Raw genomic sequence first — 18,271 nt, 5'->3', positions numbered from 1 at the left:
AACAATTATTATTGTGGAAACATCAATCTTTTTTCCTGCTGCCTTTGTCCCAGTGAAGGGCATTTTGAGGTTTCCCTCTCTAACATTAATCACTTCAATGCTTCATATTGGTCACAGAAGTTCTCAGCTTTAGCTAGAATGTTCCCAGATTTCTCCAGCTGGCTGTTATAGATTTGTACTGCAATATTTAAGTAGTAATACTGCTAATATGATTTTAGTTGAGGTTCTGATGTAGTTTTATGAGCTGAATTCCTTGCAATTCAGTCCTTTTCTGTAATGCTTTTGTTTCCAGAAAATCAAACATAAGACAGACTTGCTTAAGCTTCTTCTTTTGCAGTGATTAATCTCTTGTGCTTTTGTGTTTCTTTTTGCTTTGTTTTTTTCTTGTTTACCCAGGGATGTTGCTGGTCACTACTGACACATTAGGCCACGATTTCCATGTTTTCCAAATCCTGACACATCCTTGGTCATCATCACAAAGTGCCGTCCATCATTTGTACACACTTCACAGGGGAGAGACTGAAGCCAAAGTAAGTTAAAACTCTCTGCTGAGGAATAATCCCCAGACACCTTATACATTTTGTGTATGTTGGCACTTTAATGTTTGTTTCAGCACACAAAGAGCCTTTCTTATGTCCTAGCCACAGAAAGGATAAGAGCACAGCGTTTAACCTGGACAATAATAAATTCTTGCCCTTTCCAACGAGGTGCTGTCAGATTTATTCAGATATGACACTGCCTGCAAAGAGCCCAGATTATGAGCTGTGTTTGTACTTAACCTTTTCTCATGTAACATGTTAAACATTTGTCTAGTGCCCGTGAAGCAACTGTCAGGGTTTGCTTGACTTCAGTGGTGAAAGCCAAAGGCAGACAATTAAAGAGTTGAAAGGAAGAGTTAACCAAAAGACTGTGCCTAACTTTTTTTATCTGCACTTGAGCCAAGTGGGGGAACCTGTTGGAGACTGTAGTGATACAGATTGAGCTGCCCAGTCTGAAAACCCTGCTCTTCAAGCTTGCAGACTGAATTAGGCTCTTAGCATCGAGTGAAAAAGTCTGAAATAGTATTTTAAACAATGCTCAGTAAACTGGTGCCCTGATAAAGTGGGGAAATAAGCGAGAGAGAGGAGCTGTGCCAGGCTGGCTGCGATGGGAGCAGCGCAGCGTGCTGTGCTTGAATCCTTCACCGCAATGCTTTTAGGCATCGGCGGAGCCTCACCTTTGCAGCATTGAGTAACTGTTGAAGAACCTGTTTTAAATACATAAATAAAAATGTCACCACGGGGTAAGAAATGAGTATTGCACTTGCTGATGCAATTACACACTGAAAGCACAGACTTGTGACAGTCTGGCAGATGTAAACTAGTGTGACAGAGAGAAGCCTCGGGCGCTGTGATTATGACCCTGACACTGGAAGCTTGGATTATTGTGGTACTGTGATTACAGCTCCCTCAGACCCCTTTTTTCCTTCCTTTTTTTTGCCTTTGAGTTGTTCAGTTTCCCTTAAGGTTTTGGGGATTATTTTTTTTTGCCTTAGCTTTGTAACAAGCAGAATCTGAAAGCTTTTTATTTAATGTGGGTAGTGGTTGATGATGTTTCAATTTGTATGAATTTAAATTGCTGGCAGCTGAAATCCTCTAAAGCTTTGCTGCTACCATTCTGGAAATGTGTAATTACTGTTACAGGCCATGGTTTACCCTAGGTAGAGATAACCAGTCTGGAAAGTGAGAGGAAATTAGGAATATGGGCAAATATATAACACTTAGAAGTCATTTAAATAAATCATATAAAGGGCATTGAGGACTGTGTGTGTCCTGATACTCTCTCATTTCTCTGAGCATGTGCTATAATGTGTTGAATGTTTCAGGGTTATTTTTGTTCTAGTTACACACCAAAAATGGGAAATACCCTGTAATCAATGTTGAAAAGCACAGCACAGGACTCCAGTCACTAAGAACAAAGATGTTCTTCTGTTTTTTACAGCTGATAAACTTGTTTTTTAAGGCATGCATTGGAAACCAAACAAACCACAGTTGAGAGAATAAACCTTTCTTGATGCACATTTTTGGGGCTATAGTATTAGCATCTCTGTGAATGCTTTGCATTAAAATTCTCAGAATCAACATAGTAAAGTTTTTCCCCCTAGTTTGCCACATAGTTTCCATTTGGGATGTGAACAGTATAGCTTTTGGAGTGGCCTGAAATAGAGAAAATTCAGTCTGAGGCACATTGGGAGGTTTCACAGCTCCCTGGATAATTAAAGTGCCCAGCAACAATATTGCATTGGTACCTGTGATTCTCAATGTGCATCTATGCAAAATCTTTCCATCATATAATGCCTGGATTTACTTTTTTTCTGATGGAATAACTGTAGCTGGAGGTGTTTAGTGAGAAGAGTACTGTGTGGAGCTCTTCTTTTCTCCTGTAAATGTCATGTATCAGAAGCATTAGGCAAGAATTTTGGAGAGTGTTCAGTTTAAAATTCCTAATGCAGATACTCTGAGGCACACACACACTGGAAGTCTCTGTAGCTCTTTTCTTGGTTAATTTATGCATTTGCAGCCAGACTTTTTTCCCCTTTTAATTTTTTTTCCCCTTTCCCCCTCCCCCCCTGGTTTAAAGCTAACTGTGAATCAAGGCCAGTGGTCTTAAAGGTCACCTTCTGGACTGGAGCTATAAAAAGTTCAAATTTGTGTTGATGGACATGAGTGATTATCAGTGTCAAAATTTGTTTAGCTAGTGCCCATTACAAATTGTTTAAACAGCATCATTGTGCCCTCCTTGTATCTGGTATTTTAATGGCCACACTGAAATCTTCTGCTTCCTCTGTGAGATTCTGGCCAATGGTGCTGTGCCATCCATTCTCCAAACGTGTGGGAATCCTTCTCTCACCTGATACATGATTTTTCTTCTCTTGCTTTTTGATCACCAGATGTCTTTCTTGCAGATATTTCCCACTGATACTATCAGACCATTTAGTTCATGCACAAAGAGCTGGTGAATTGGTGATGTTTGTAAAAGTCCTTGTCTGAGTGGCTGTGTCTGAGCTGCTGGACAGACAGAAGTCCCCTATATGGGATCACTGCTTCTGCAGGCATGGAGTCTACATGGAGGGCACTGTCAGGCCAGTTTTTCCAAGGAGTGTTGGATCTGCAGTGTATGCTTTGTGTGATGCACAGTATAGAATCATAGAATTGTTAGGGCTGGAAGGGACCTCAAGGATCAACCAGTTCCAACCCCCCTGCCATGGGCAGGGACACCTCACACTACAGCAGGTTGCTCAGAGCCACATCCAGCCTGGCCTTACAAACCTCCAGGGATGAGGCTTCCACCACCTCCCTGGGCAACCTGTGCCAGTCTCTCACCACCCTCATGGGGAAGAATTTCTCCCTAACATCCAATCCAGCATACCAACTTCACTGCAGGAACAGAAAACAGGGAGCCATATCTATCAGTGTTCCAGATATTGACAGGTACCTCTGGTGCTGCACCACATTTGAACTGTAATGTTACTCAATTTACTTTAGGATAGCATTTGTGCTTGAGAGAGCAAAACCCAGTGTGTGTTGGGTGTGCTGTGTTACATCATGAATGGAATGGGTTGTCCAGGGAGGTGGTTGGGGCCCCATCCCTGGAGGTGTTTAAGACCAGGCTGGATGAGGCTCTGGCCAGGCTGATCTAGTGTGGGGTGTCCCTGCCCCTGGCAGGGGGGTTGGAACTGGCTGATCCATGTGGTCCCTTCCAACCCTGACTGATACTATGAAGTTTGGTTGCAAGTGCTGGGTGCATCTAACCAAAGCTCTCAGAGAATCCTTGCTTGCATAATTCAATCAAAAAGGGGGGGAAATGTGCCTGTAGCTGTGGTCACATTTTGGTTGAGGACTCATTTTCTTACCCAGCAGCTCTTACATTGTAAGTCAACACTCAGCTGCACTCACATTTTTATCCAAGAATATTTGGGAAGGTTCTTAATGAAGGTATAGCATGTTCTGAACTGAGGAGGCTCATTTACTTGGAGATGAAAGTTAGGCTGTCACCTGATGATCCTTTCTCTTTGATCTGAATTTGTAAACACAAAAAAAAATCTCCCAGAAAGCAGCATTATCTCAAGCTAGAGCAAATAAACGTAATGATAGCATCAGTGGGCTGCTGGCCAGGGCCCTCTGTAATCTTCTACACTGTCAGACTTTTGTTATTCTGCCTCTCCAGCTGCTGTTAGAACCGACTGCAGTCAGTGTAGGTAAACAGAAGGGATGATAAAAACATTCCAGCGCAGGCTGCCACGGAACACGTGCGATTTTACGCTTGTCTGGGGAACGCATGAATGGGTTTGTGACGTGATTCCGTGGAGCCCGTTCAAGGCTGTGCCACACAACCGTGTCCAGGTAGTGAAACGCTGGAGGAGTTTACAAACATCTGATGTAAACCTCCGCGGTGAATGGAAATTTCTTCCTCTCCTCTGACATGCTTCTGCTGCGGTAATTGTTGCAGTGGTCTCTGGAAGAGAGGCTTTCTTGTTTCTGGGAAAGAATCTGGGGACAGTCTTGAAATAATAAAGATTGATTTAAGGAAGTTGATCAGTCTTTGATGAAAGCAGACAATAAGAAACTGCTGCAATTAGAAGTAGCTTAACTGGCTCGAGGAGCCGGGGCTCCGAGCGGAGTGGCATTTGCAATTGCAGTTATTAATAGGGAGCAGCCACGCTGGCTGAGGGACCCTACACGAATGTCTCCCTCTGCCCAGATTCTGCCGTGGGTTTCATCCCAAACTGAAATCAGTTTTGACAACTCGGGGAGACAGAGTTGGGTCTGTGTGGCTCTGATAAATCTTATTGTGTAGCCCATGATTTTATTATTTTTTCATTTGTGTTTGTTGCTACCTCATTTCCTTAATTTTCTCAACCAAAAAAACAAAAAACCACCATAAAGAAGCAACTCCACCACAGAGCAGTTCTCTAATTTATTTTGACCTTTGCCTCTTCAGGACTGCTGCTCTTCCTCGTTGTTTAATGATACTGGGTTTTTATTTCTGCCATCTCCCTGCACAGCATAATTAAATACTTAAGTCATGTCCTTCAAAGAGTGGTGTGTGTTCTCTGTGACACTGCACAGTGTGCGTGGAGCTGGCTTCAGTTTGTCTTGCAGTGATGCTGGTCAGGCTTTCTTCTTGTGTCACTTTGCTAGTGAAGTTTCACTGAGTGCACAAGAATATGCACATTGTTCCTTCTGTACCTCACCACAACTGAAAAAAAGGGCACTAAGGGAATGGAAAAAGAGCCCTAGGAAGATCAAAATGCTTTTTAATACTGGGCTCTTGGAATCACCGTGAAAGTAAATGGCTCAGTGCTGTGAGCTTTGCATTCTGCACATACATCCAGGAGTGGGTTTGCCTGGGGAGGGTCTGTGATGGCCCAGACAGGCTCCTTCTCCTTCCTAAGAATTGATAGCAGCACATTGTGCAGCATGTCAGTTCAATATTAACTTGTAGAAGCCCTGAAATATGGAGGCTGGGTGTGGGCTGTCAGTCATTCCCTTGAGTAGTGGTAAACAAGGTCACTGCCTGTCCCATGAGGTTGTTTGTGTAATCAGCCATTCCTGACTACCCCATTTTAATCAACTGCTTTTAAGACAAGTTTTCTATGTGCTGCCCTTACCCCTGGTTTGTTTTGTTTGTTTTGGGTTTTTTTCAGTTATGGCTTGAATTACTTTTTAATTGTATTTTGTGAACATGTTCTAATTAACATTGTGTTTAAATTTGAAGAAGCTGTGGAAAGAATGAGGGAATGATAGCAAAAGCTTAGCCTGTTCCTACTACACAAAATAAGTAAATGTAAGTTCATAGAATCATAAAATGGTTTGGGTTGGAAGGGACCTTCAAGATAATCTCATTCCAACCCCCCTGCCATGGGCAGGGACACCTTCCACTAGATCAGGTTGCTCAAGGCTTCATTCAGCCTGGCCTTGAACTCCTCCAGGGAGGGAGCATCCGTGACCTCCCTGGGCAACCTGTTCCAGTGTCTCGCCACCCTCGCTGTAAAGAATTTCTTCCTAATCTCCAGTCTAGATCTGCCCTCCTCAAGCTTAAAGTCATTGCCCCTCATCCTGTCACTGCAAACCCTTGTAAAAAGTCCCTTCCTGGCTTTCTTGTACCCCCCTCAATTACTGGAAGGCTGCTATAAGCTCTCCCTGGAGCCTTCTTATCTCCAGGCTGAACAGCCCCAGCTTCCTCAGCCTGTCCCCACAGGGGATGTGCTCCAGCCTTCTGATCATCTTTGTGGCCCTCCTCTGGATGCACTCAAGCAGTTCCATGTCCCTCTTCTACTGGATGCAGTACTCCAGGTGGGGTCTCACAGAGTGAGAGAGAATCACCTCTCGTCCTGCCGGTCACAGCACTTCTGTTCCCACAAAAGTGTTTAGTATTGCAGTTTCAAAAATCTGAAGTTTCCCCAAGTTAAACAAAACCTCAAGTCTGTAATTCCCTTTCCTAGCCCAGACAGAAGAGGGTAGATAAAAATTTGAAATACAGACATGAGCATTAAATCTGATGTTGACCTTGAGCTATAGAATAAACTGTGCATCGTGAGAGCTCTGCTGTGCTTTGTACTTTATTAACATATAGCTGTAAACACTACAGGCTCTTGATTGATCTTTGGTATCTAAACATTACATCATAATTAACAACAAATCCAGAAATATGTTATAAATACATGAAAGAATAGTACATTAACCTAAAGGACAGCAATAAATTGCAACGCTTAGCATAAACTTGAAAACCGCTAATGGGCCACTGTGCAGCTTGTTTATACTGCCAGCAGCCGGGGACGCTGCGTAATGTGCAGCCATGGTGCGCTGGAGAGCAGCACACAACTTGTGGTGGAACTCCAGAGTGAGTGAGCAGAGCAGCAGAGAGGAAGGAAAAGAAAAGCTGTTTTCAAAGAATCATCACAGAATTGTCAGGGTTGGAAGGGACCTGAAGGCTCAGCCAGTTCCAGCCCCCCTGCCATGGGCAGGGACACGTTATGCTAGAGCAGCTTGCTCAGAACCACATCCAGTCTGGCCTTAAAAAACCTCCAGGGATGAGGCTTCCACCACCTCCCTGGGCAACCTGTGCCAGTGTCTCACCACCCTCATGAGGAAGAACTTCTTCCTAACATTCAATCTGAATCCACCCATTTCTAGTTTTCTTCCATTCCCCCCAGTCCTCTCTCTCCCTGACACCCTAAGAAGTCCCTCCCCAGCTTTCTTGCAGCCCCCTTCAGATACAGGAAGGCCACAGTAAGGTCTCCTCAGAGCCTTCTCCGGACTGAACAGCCCCAACCCTCTCATCCTGTCAAGGTCCTTCTGGAGGCTTGGACAGGTAGATGGTTTTAGAGACAAGGAGGGGAATTTAAAGCTGCATCTAAAATGAATATGAAATATTTGGAGTAGAGGGATGTGTTCGGAGGGGTCGCATCTAATGATGTGAAGGAAATCAGAAAACAGGGGCTTTGATAGGACTGCAGCTGCATCCCAACATTTTAATGTTTGCATGATCTTGGTGACCTTTCTGTTGTAACTGGGAATGGCCATTTGTAGCTGGTCCTTAGATTTCATTTTGAGCAGCAGAAATTGCCTCTTTAAGCAGCAAGTATTTAACTACTCCTGGTGCCATCGTTTTGCTCTGACTCCACGGCTTTGAGGGTTCTTTTTTTGTTGTTCTCGTGAATCCCTGTGGGGGTCTCTAATCCTGTTTGGAGCAATCTATTAAGGTGAAACACTTTGTAGGCAAACTAGGAGCTCTAAGTGCTGTGACTTTCCGTCAGGGAGACCAGAACCGCTGCAAGTGCCAAAGCTGTCAGGTTTTGGGGAGGTGTTTAAGCTGTGTCGTTAGCAGATCGTTTGCCTGTGTCACCAGCATTGAAAAGAGCAGGTGTGTAGCCCTGGGTTTTTAGTTTACCTGCGTAATGCTGATGAAGCATTTCGTGTCCTGACAGTCTGTCAGCCAAATACCTTGTCACAAGTCGCAGGACTTAAATCCCCTTTATTTTACGTTTTTATCTGCAAGGCTTCAGGGCTCAGTTGGGAACTTGCACTTGGATGAACGCTTGCCGCTTTTGTCTGGGATAGCTGGAGTGCATTTCTGGAATATTTGTCAAGATTTTATCAGTGTTTACTCCAGTTTGAGTACCTAGTGCATTGTACGACTGGCTTCAGTGAAAGCTTCAAGAATTTGATTTGGTTTATGCTGTTTAATGATATAATGAAAACTAATCCTTCGCCTGTATGTTTGTTTGCTGTGTTAAATCCCACTTTGCCTCCATGGCTCTTATTAGTCAGCTTTTACCTTTAAGAACATTGCTTTAGGACTCTTTTTTTTGTTGCCTTCTGTGATAAATCATTTTAATCTAGACTCCTTGTTTTCTTGAGTTGTCTGCCAGTATGGGGTTGGAAACAAACTTTAATCTCTCTTTTAAAGCATTCCTTCAGGAGCAAGAATTTGCCTTCGATCAAAGCGTTGTGTAAAGCACACTTAAAAGAGAATTAAATCCTTCTGGACTTCATATCTGAGATCTATGCAAGGAGTAACTAAAGTAGAAAATATTTAACTCTGTTGTTGTATTTGTTTCAAGACTGACCAGTCTGAGCTGGAATAGGACTTGTGTTTCTCAAGTGAGGGATGAGTACTTGGAGGAGGAAGAAGAAATACGGCTGGGGGCTTTACTGGGAGTTTAAGAGCTGATCAGTAAAGATGGCTGTGTGTAAAATGGAGTGAGTTTATGTAGAGAAATGGCCCAAATCGTTCATTATACAGTAAAAGAGAAAAAGAAGAAAGCATGGATGCAGGGCTGTCTGGATGCCTGGGAGTCCCATGGAGGGATACCCTGATAGCAGCAGGCTCAGAGGCCATTACAGCCAGCTTTTGAAAATCCTAGCCATTGATTTTTGGTTTGTGACTATGTAGCACATGGTATTTCTGTTGACTGAAAATACAGCTTGGAGTGCCAGTATCTGTCAAAATCAGGCCCAGTGGTGAGATCTCTCTCTCTCTCTCCATCTCATCCTTCCCTTTTCCTCCCTTTTTTTGTTTTTGGGGGGTGATTAAAGTAAACAAACAAATAACAAAACCTGTAATTGACATGATTTCCCAACTCTTTTTAGAGCTCAGACCTATTGGAAAATTACACCAAGCTCTTGTGGCTTTCTGTAGCACTTTGCAGCATGGTTTGTTTTCCTAAGTTCAGGCCCGTTGAAAGAAAAATCACAGAATCTTTGGAGACGCACACAAAATGTGGAGCTGGGTATTCTGCTGCTATTTATAGCACATACTGTGAATTAAGTGCATTGCCATGTACACAGAAATGTTAGTTGTTGGCCAAACTTCAGGGGTTTAATCCACATTTCTGTTTCAGACTTGTCTTTAAAGCGTGGTTGTCCCTTTCCTTCGGGAGCGGTGTGGACTTCGGTCACTCCGTTCCCACCTCGCTCTGTTTTCCAGGTACAGGATATCTCCTTCAGCCATGACTGCCGTTGGGTGGTGGTCAGCACACTCCGTGGCACTTCCCACGTTTTCCCTATCAATCCCTACGGAGGCCAGCCCTGTGTCCGCACCCACATGTCGCCCCGGGTGGTGAACCGCATGAGCCGCTTCCAGAAGAGCGCAGGCTTGGAGGAGATCGAGCAAGAGCTGACGTCCAAGCAAGGAGGACGCTGTAGCCCCGTCCCAGGCCTGTCAAGCAGCCCGTCTGGCTCACCCCTCCATGGTAAATCCCAGTGTTTCCTTCTTTTCCTCCCCCCTCACTTTCCCTGTGAGTCATTAATGCCCGTGCCCTCTAGGATGTGTCAGTACCTGGTGTGTGAGCCTGACTCAAAAAGGTTTGGTTCCCAAATACCTTTGGAGATGCTGGCCTGAAGATCTTCATAATCTTCCAGCTTCACCTTTCAGTTCTGTTGGCTGTCAGGAGGATGGAGCCAGTCTCTTTTCAGTGGTAGGACCAGGAGCAATGGACACAAACTCAGTCACAGGAAATTTCATCTCTATATGAGAAAAAACTTAACTTACTGTGAGGGTGACAGAGCCCTGGAACAGGCTGCCCAGAGAGATTTTGAAGTTTCCTTCTGTAGAGATCTTTGAAACCCACCTTGATGTGTTTCTGTGTGACCTGCCCTAAGTGGTCCTGCTTTGCAGGGAGGTTGGACTCAATGATCTCTGGAGGTGCCTTCCAGTCCCTAGCATTCTATGATCCTATGATCTGCTGACAGATGGGCAACAGAAACATTGAGTTTACTGGAGACTGCCTTCTCCCTGAGGTTATTCAGGGCCAGGTTGGGTGAGACCTTGAACAGCTGAGTCTAGTTGAGAGGCACAGGCAGGGATGTTGGAGTAGATGATCTCTGAGGTCCCTTCCAACCTGAGCCATTCTATGATTCAGATGTAGTCACCTAATGCTGTCAGTGCTGATCAGCCTCCATGATCATGAAGCACACCTGGACATCCACAATAAATACTGTTTGAGGAAAAACGTGGGAACTAGACAATGGGAAGTCAAGGGCACAGATTTTTGTGTACTGGCTTTTTTGTGGGTGTGTGAGCTATGTGACAGCATACAAAGAATGTGTAAGGATTGATCTGTACAGCCTACTGCTATGGTGGACATGCTTCAGAGGAGCAAAAGGGTGTGAGGAGAGAATCTTTGTGGGATTTCTGAATCAAAGGAACACTTCTATAGCTTGTTGATTATTCAGGGAAGCAGAGCTGTCTCGGCAGCAGCCTCTGTATTTTCTCCTTTATTTGAACTTTGCTAAACAAAGTTTTTCTGCACAGCCATGCTCCTCTGCCTGAGGCCACTGGAAGGCACCCAAAATGTGATCTGTAGTTTCCTCCTCCTTGGAGACATTTCTGTATCTACCATTAAACTTTCTGTCTTCTTGTACAGCAGCTCAGCACATCAGGCTTGTAACAGGCTGGGGAACACTGTAAAGGTTTAGTATGGCACATCCAGGCCCTTTTAACTGTTGACATCACTTAGAGGAGAGGAAGGAGCTATCAATTTGTGTAGCTTTCATCCAACCAATTCTGTTTTCCGTCAAGGGAAATTGCAGTAAGTTGTTGCCTTCACAGTACTCTTAGGTGCATTTGAGGTTCTGAATAGATTTGACACTTTCTTTCAGAAGAAACAGCAGTTTCCTTTGCTCTGGGATCCTCAGCGGTGCACAGATTTTCTGGGTAGGAGAAATACATGCACGGACAAGTCCCTGAGAGAAAGAGAGCAGCATTTGTGGGAGTGTCTCAAGAGTTTTAAGGCTTCAGTTTTCAAATGTCTGTCTTGAACTACAATAAAGAAATGAGATTTATTTCAAAGATCTCTGTGCAGTCCTCACTGCTTAAAAATTAGCTCTGTTGAAACAATTAGCTCCAGTGGAAGGCTGCACATGGGCGCTGAGAAGTAAGGCACGAAGGTAACTTTGGTTTCCCCGTGGAGATTGTGCTCATGCTTTCGTACAGTGTAGGAGGGCTTGAGCTTGGACTCAGACTGAGATTTTTTTTTTATTGGTAACTTGCAAACTTTAAAGTGAAAGTTTTCCATGAGAAACTTGTTGGGGATTGTGTGGAGGAGTCAGTGGAGTTGTCTTTTGGTTTAAAATAATCCATTTGGTAAAACGTTGTCATGGTTTTAGCAATAGCTTTGCTGCTTTTTCATTTCAGTAATCTCTCAGTCTACCTGGCTGAAGTCAGGAGGACATTGAACTGAATTTTATGCCTTTTATAATGAGCTATTTATCATCAACTTGGGGAAAAAACAACAACCCAACACCCTGAAGCTGAGAGGGACTTTGAGTGGAGGGACTTGCTCTGTGTGTGTGTGTGTGGCAGCTGGATTAGCCAGAGACTGCTGATTGTTTTAATTTGTGAGCTAAGATGTGTTTGCTGAGATTGTAACAGCTCCTTATCAGAATGTTAAATTATTGCTCAGAGAAGCTGCAGCAGCCTGGTGACAGGCGTGCAGGCTAGTACTGAGAGCAGAAAAGGATGCTTTGGGATTTCATCCTTTGCTTTACTTCTGCCTCACTATGTGTCCCTGGGTAAATTTTACTCAGCTGATTTTATCTGTCGGCTTTCTACTGGGTAACAAGAATAATAATCTTTTTGTTCCCCGCGTCTGGAATTACTTTAAGTTTGTAGTTTTCATCAAGAATAACTTACTTTCCTTACTCAAGCCTCTAGCTTACATGGAAGGCTGATTATAATGGAAATAAACCCAGAGAGCATGTCCTGGAGAGCACCCTTACGCCGGCACAAATTAAGTGAGAGACTTGGAGAAGATTGTGATCGACTGGGTTCCTCTCTGGAGGATTTTTGGTGTGTGGAGTCATGTCCTCTCGATTTTCCTCTTGTCCTTTGCGATCTAGAAAAGTTGCAATAAACCCTAAGTAGGAAAAACTCATTGTTAATCCTTCTGCTAATATTTCTTTCCCCTTACAGCAGCGTGGGCCACAGCCCTAGGCTGAAAGATTGGACTTTGTGATGGAGGCACTGCTCGTGATCTTCTTCTTTTGTTTGGCAGTTGTCATCTATTGTTGTTACCTTGTGATTAGCTTTTGCTCTTGTAAATACTTTCGGAGTTCAGGCTTTGTGATACTTTTTTGTCTCTTGTTTTTGTGGCTCCCATTCTCGAAACGCAACTGTTTGCTCTGTGTATAGTAGCAGGGCAATCTGTTTACATTTCGTCCTGAGTACCCCAGGAACTGTTTACCCACACCATGTATGCCTCTACTGGGGGGTGGGGACGATTTAATTTCCAAATGAATCATCGTTTGGCTTTGTTCTTATTGGAATGAAGTAAACTGTTAAGTTGGGGATGATAAAACGCCATTTCCTTTGCACCTTTTATAGCTAGCACAGAATTTGTTTGGGTTATTCTGTCTGTTAATCCAGTGAGGTTATATTTTTGTCATTCCCTTGGATTGCCAGAATGTGTTGTCAGTAACATCTGACTTAGGTTGGGATCCTTTTATGGGCTTTGACTATTATAAGACTGTTACGACAGCAGTTGGTTGTGGGGTGAACATTAGGGTAGAATATGGCCTTATGTAACCTTTTTTACTTGTATGAAATGGGGTTTAGGGTCCTCACCTGTCTCACAGGTACACTGTGTGGATTGATGGATGAGTAGTGAAAGCAGAACTAGGTCTTTGGTTATGCAAACATATCCCCTGCCATCTCCAGGACACTTATTTGTGAGTGGCAAGGAGCATTTAGCTATCAAAATGCAAGGCTTTATTTGGAAGATTGGAAGCTACAGAGCTAACTCTTAGTATTTTTATTCTGCAAATTAAAACGTGCAGCATGTTATTACCATTACTTCTTGCACCACCATCAAGTTAAGGTCTCTCTAGCTCTACTTGGAGGCTTTTTTCTGTTGTCAACTGCAGGAATTTCCAGTATCAGAGCAAACAATAATACAGGGTGATTTACTCTAGGTGATACTGCCCTAGCAAGAGGGGTTGGACTAGATGATCTTCAGAGGTCCATTCCAGCCATCACCGTTCTGTGATGCTGTGATAGTAAAGCTAAGCACACATTGGACCTATAGCTACACATCCACACCTGCCATAGAGATTGAATAATAGTATGATCCTTGTGGTCCCTTCCAGCCCTGACTGATACTATGATACCTTCTGAATTTATCTTGGCATGTTGTTGGGGGTTGATATATTTATTTGCATGGTGTAGTTCTGCCAAAAGTCTGTTGTTGGTTCTGTTTCAGATTCAATACCTGGGCTGAAATTGGGGTACCTAGATTTAGAATGGTAACAAATCCCCAACATGTTGTTCTGTATACATTGCATTCAGGATTGTCTTTAGCTCTTCATAAATAATCTAAGATTTTTGTATTTTCATTGCAAAATTGTTTTTCATTGAAAAAAAAAAATAAATCCAAAAGGCTCTCTCCCACTTTTCCTTAGTTTGTTGCAGTCACAACAGGATCAAAACTCAGGCATAAAACTTGAAGTTTGGTAAACATGCAGTCTGAGATGCTTGGCATATTTTCATGTTACTTTTCACTATTTCCCAGAGTGAAACTCCTTTTACTAGAAGAATTCTTATGGGAAAGCAGAGTTGAAAGTACTGACATCATCAGCCCTTCCTGAAAAACAGATTGGTTTCCTTTAAGTAACACTCACTTAAGAAACCACCTATTTAGAGAGAGGCAGACAAAAATAGTTTCAAAGAAAATTAACTGTATAATATCTTAGAGCACTGGAGGGCAGTTCCTTCCCAGCCTTTAGCTCCAGAGCTGGCATGTAAAACACCAGCTGAAAACAGTTGCTTGGAAAGCTTCTGTTAAGCTTTGGGCTTTTTCAGTTCGTATTTTTTCTGTTGGTAAATTGTAGCTTCTCTCCATGCAAAATATTTTTTATCAATGTGTAGAAACAAAACAGGAGCAGGGCTCATGCTTTAATGTACTTCCGATGCTCCTCTTTGCTTAGCAGTTGTGGTTTTCCACCGCCTCTCATTATTTTCTAATTTATTTAAACGGGCTTTAAAATAATTTCTTCCCCAGCCTTGTCTAGCTGTCCCAATTTGCCTAAAAATCCCCTTTTTTCCACACCATTCCCGGGATGTGTGGGGAGAAAAGGCGCAGCCGCCTCCTCCTGGATAGCCTGCAGGGGGCGCCCTCCCCTCGGCCATGTCGGGTCCCGCGGGGCTGGCCCGGGGCGGTGCGAGGGGAGCGCGTCCTCACCCGCCGCCCCTGCTCCTCATCCTCGTCCTCCCTCCCCTGCTCCTAGTCCTCCGCTTTTCCTTTCTCGCTCTCCGCTTCTCCCCCCCTGCTTCTCCTCGTTTCCTCTCCGCTTCTCCTCGCCAGCTGCAGGATGGAGGTGTAATAGTGTTTGTTCTGCAGGATGCTACTAAATCGCTTTTAAGAGCAATTGTTTAATAGAAGCCCAGCATGGCAGGGGTTGGAAGGGACCTCTGGGGATCATCCAGTCAAACCCCACTGCTGAAGTGGTGGCACCCGGAGAAGGTTGTCCAGGATCACAATGTCCTGGTTTGGAATCTCTCCAGAGGAGACTCCGCAACCTCTCTGGGCTGCCCGCTCCAGTGCTCAGCACCCTGAGAGTAAAGAAGTGGGAGAGTTTGCATTGTGATTACTCAGTGAGTCTGTCTTAGTGATGACTCCTAACAGACTCTCAATGGTTGTCTTGGCTGTATTGTGATAGGTGCAGAACACCAAACAGTGATACTGAAACTGGACCTTTCTTCATGCAGGAAGAATTTACGCTGCAGTCACTGAGCTGCTTGTGTAAACCCTCCACATCCACTGGGCTGCCTACAACGTGTAGTGATTCCTTTGCTTCATTCACATTCTCATTTGAAGTTTCCCTTTGAAGGTGACTGGGGGGAAAAAATAATAATTTACCTGCTGGGAATTTTCTGCTAACGACTTTTAGAGGCCATTACTTCCTCTGGAAAGGTCCCAGGGCTCCGTGAAGCCACTTGGCTATGGAAGCACAGGCAGGAGTCTCCCCCGGGGCTGGGTGGTTACACATGTAGAGCAGGGGAGAAGAGGTATGAACAGCTGACCATAAGCACCAATTTGGGTACTGGCCAGGAGCTTACTGGTTGTAAATGAGGTGGGTTTTTTTTTTTAGCTGCTTTGCTTTTTCTTTCTCTCTCTCTCTCTTAAATTATTTTTATAATGGACAGGGAGTCAGTGGAGTGAAAGAAGTGGGTGGTATATTTTGGATAGTTTCTGAAGTGGAAGGAAAAGATCCATTCCCTTCAGATAAGTAGGGAAGTAGACTGATAAATTCTGTCACAAGGGAAGTTCGTGTCTGTACAGAAAGTGTTTTAGAAGTGGGCTTTTGTAAACAGTGTGGATCTGAGGCTGAGGCAAATGTACGTTTGCCTTTTTTATTTGAGGAAAGAAGTTGCGACTATTCCAGATAAATTGGAGATGGAAAGAGCCTCACATCAGAAGGGAATTGGAGTTCTTAAGATATGAAGTGTAAAAATGTATGACTGAGTGATTTAGCACAGCAGATGCTGCAGCAGTGGCCAGAGCAAACTGTTTCAGAGAGGTTGTGGGTAGACAGGCGGAGGGGAAGTAATAGGTAGTGCACTGGAGACCACGATGTCAAAGATGGATCGTGAGGTGAAAGGAAGGTGGAAGGCTGAGAGGAATTGGATTACCACAGATGTGAGTGTCCCACTGAAGTTTTCCTGTCAAGATGGATGATTTCAGTCTTAGTAACATCAAGCTGAAGAAAATTTCTGTGGGGTCAAGTGTTGATGTCTCAGAGGCATGCACTGAAGGAGCCCAAGGAGAAGTGGTAACTGGATTTTTAAGTGTTTCTCTGAAAATAACTTAATAAAATGATATTTTGGGCTTCTACTTCAAAGTTTCCCCTCAATAGCTGCCTCTTAATTTACAGCAAAATGGATTTTTTTCCCCCATATACAAACCTCACCAGTTAACCAGCTGTATAAAAGGCAGCCTAGGTGTATTCCTCCCTCATACATCCTGAGTAATAAAGACATCCTGCAGATTATGCATCACTTTTGGTAGGGTTTTGCACTTCATGCCAATTGGAAATTGATGAACCTGAGGTATTAGTGATGCAGAAGAAGAAATGTACTCCACTGCTTTATGGCTTCTCAGGGTGCTTTGTGTGTCTGTGCAGAGGATGAGGTAGAGTTGGGTACAGCTGAAAGGTGTTTTAAGGACAAATGAGTGTGATCAACATAAAAGCAGTCACCAAGACTGAGCTTTGAAATCACAGGAGAGAAAAGAGGCTGCTCAGTAGAGTGATGCAAGAAAGGTTTTCTGAATGATGTCTGTGCCCAGAGCACAAAAGGAGAAAGGCTGGGATTAGGTAGGGAGAAGAGAGGTCTAGTACAGGGCACACAGCATGGTCCAGAAATTTGTTGGTGGGTCAAGGAATTTAAGTGGCTTGAGGGAGCTGCCATCAGTGAAATGACAAAAAGAAGCTTTGCTCACCTGATACAAGCCTGAAATATGTTTGATGAGAAGGTGAGAAAGTAGAATCTAGAGTTCTTCAAGAGACTATATCAGCTGAAGGAGAAGGTTAAAGTATTGAGAGTGTTGTATGACAAGTAAGGCTTGGTATGAAGGAAGGTGAAAGCATGTGAAGCCCTGCATTAGTAACCAGTGAGGGAAAGGAATGGGACAAGAGCTGGTGGGAACAATCATTTTATCTGATGGACCTGCTGAGCTCAAACCCAAACACCTTCTGCTTCCCCTAGCAGTGAATATTCTGGGGTGCAGCCGCTGCAGAGAGGGAATCCAGGGCTGATTCCTTGTGCCTGCAGCCTGAATCAGGTTCCCTGTGCATTTGATTGGTGATCGATTCTGCAGTAAATGAGTGCTGCCCATGCTGTCTCTATTAAGTTTATTATTCTTAAGTAAGGCATTTAAATCAGCTGTGCAGTTTTGGTAGTCCAAAAAAATGTAAACACTTTGTGCATGTAAAGAAACCTAAGCATTAAGATTAGCAATAAAATATCCTTGTATCTTTTAGAAGGTTTCTCTTTACCCTTAAATCTGCTGATTGGGCTTATTCTTTTTGCTTAGTCCTTGTGGGCTGTGAAATTCAGTTGCTTTTTCCCATCTCAAGGAAATGCATCTTTGACACTTCTCATGACCTGAGTCACGATGCTGTCACAGAGCCAGAAAACATCCTTAACGGTCATGGGTAAAAGAGCAGAGCTGCTGAGGGTGCGTGGTGGGTGGAAGAGGGAGAGAGATTGCTATGGTTTACTTCAGTTCCTATTCTATGGAAGTTTCAGACAAGCCATTTATTATAATTATCCATGGATATTATTATCACGTTCTCATATGCAGTGGTTCTCAAGGCACTCTTTCCCCTCCCTCTCTTTCCTTCCACATAACTTGGGATGAATACCGTGTATTCAACCTGGACTGAATTCAGTGCTAAAATATTTGTGCTAATTGTTGCAGCCAGAAAAAAGGGAAAATAAGGCACAAGTGGAAAAAAAAGGTGAGGGGAGGGGGGGAAAAAAGAAGCCACAAATGTATTAACATGTATGTAGTTTATCATCAATATTACATTCTAACAAGCTAAGCCCTTTGGGGAAGGGGCTGCTATTAAGCATTCCCTATCTCCTCACCCAGCACAGCTGCATACAGAGGTTTGCTGCAGAAATTCCCAGACCAGTCATTTTGCAGTTCCTAACACAAGCTGACCAATTTTTTTTTGGCTGTGTTGTTGCAGTAAAGGAAAAACAAAACAAAACAACAAAACCCCCAAAT

General features: G+C 43.7%; 1 protein-coding gene across 11 annotated transcripts in view; it reads left to right on the top strand.

Moving 5' to 3' along the window:
* Positions 1-18,271, top strand: part of BCAS3 (BCAS3 microtubule associated cell migration factor) — a 383,738-nt gene that overhangs the window by 105,289 nt on the left and 260,178 nt on the right. For all 11 annotated transcript variants that reach the window (XM_068154852.1, XM_068154842.1, XM_068154844.1 and 8 more), the window contains exons 14-15: positions 397-530; positions 9,472-9,736. In XM_068154852.1, coding sequence (XP_068010953.1) covers positions 397-530; positions 9,472-9,736 — 399 coding nt within the window. The remainder of the gene's footprint in view (positions 1-396; positions 531-9,471; positions 9,737-18,271) is intronic.

The sequence above is a fragment of the Melanerpes formicivorus genome, unplaced genomic scaffold, assembly GCF_026170545.1.
Source record: "Melanerpes formicivorus ecotype bairdi unplaced genomic scaffold, bMelFor1.0.p_v2 SCAF_29, whole genome shotgun sequence".
NCBI classification, from domain to species: domain Eukaryota; kingdom Metazoa; phylum Chordata; class Aves; order Piciformes; family Picidae; genus Melanerpes; species Melanerpes formicivorus.
This window is presented reverse-complemented; position numbering and strand designations above follow the sequence as displayed.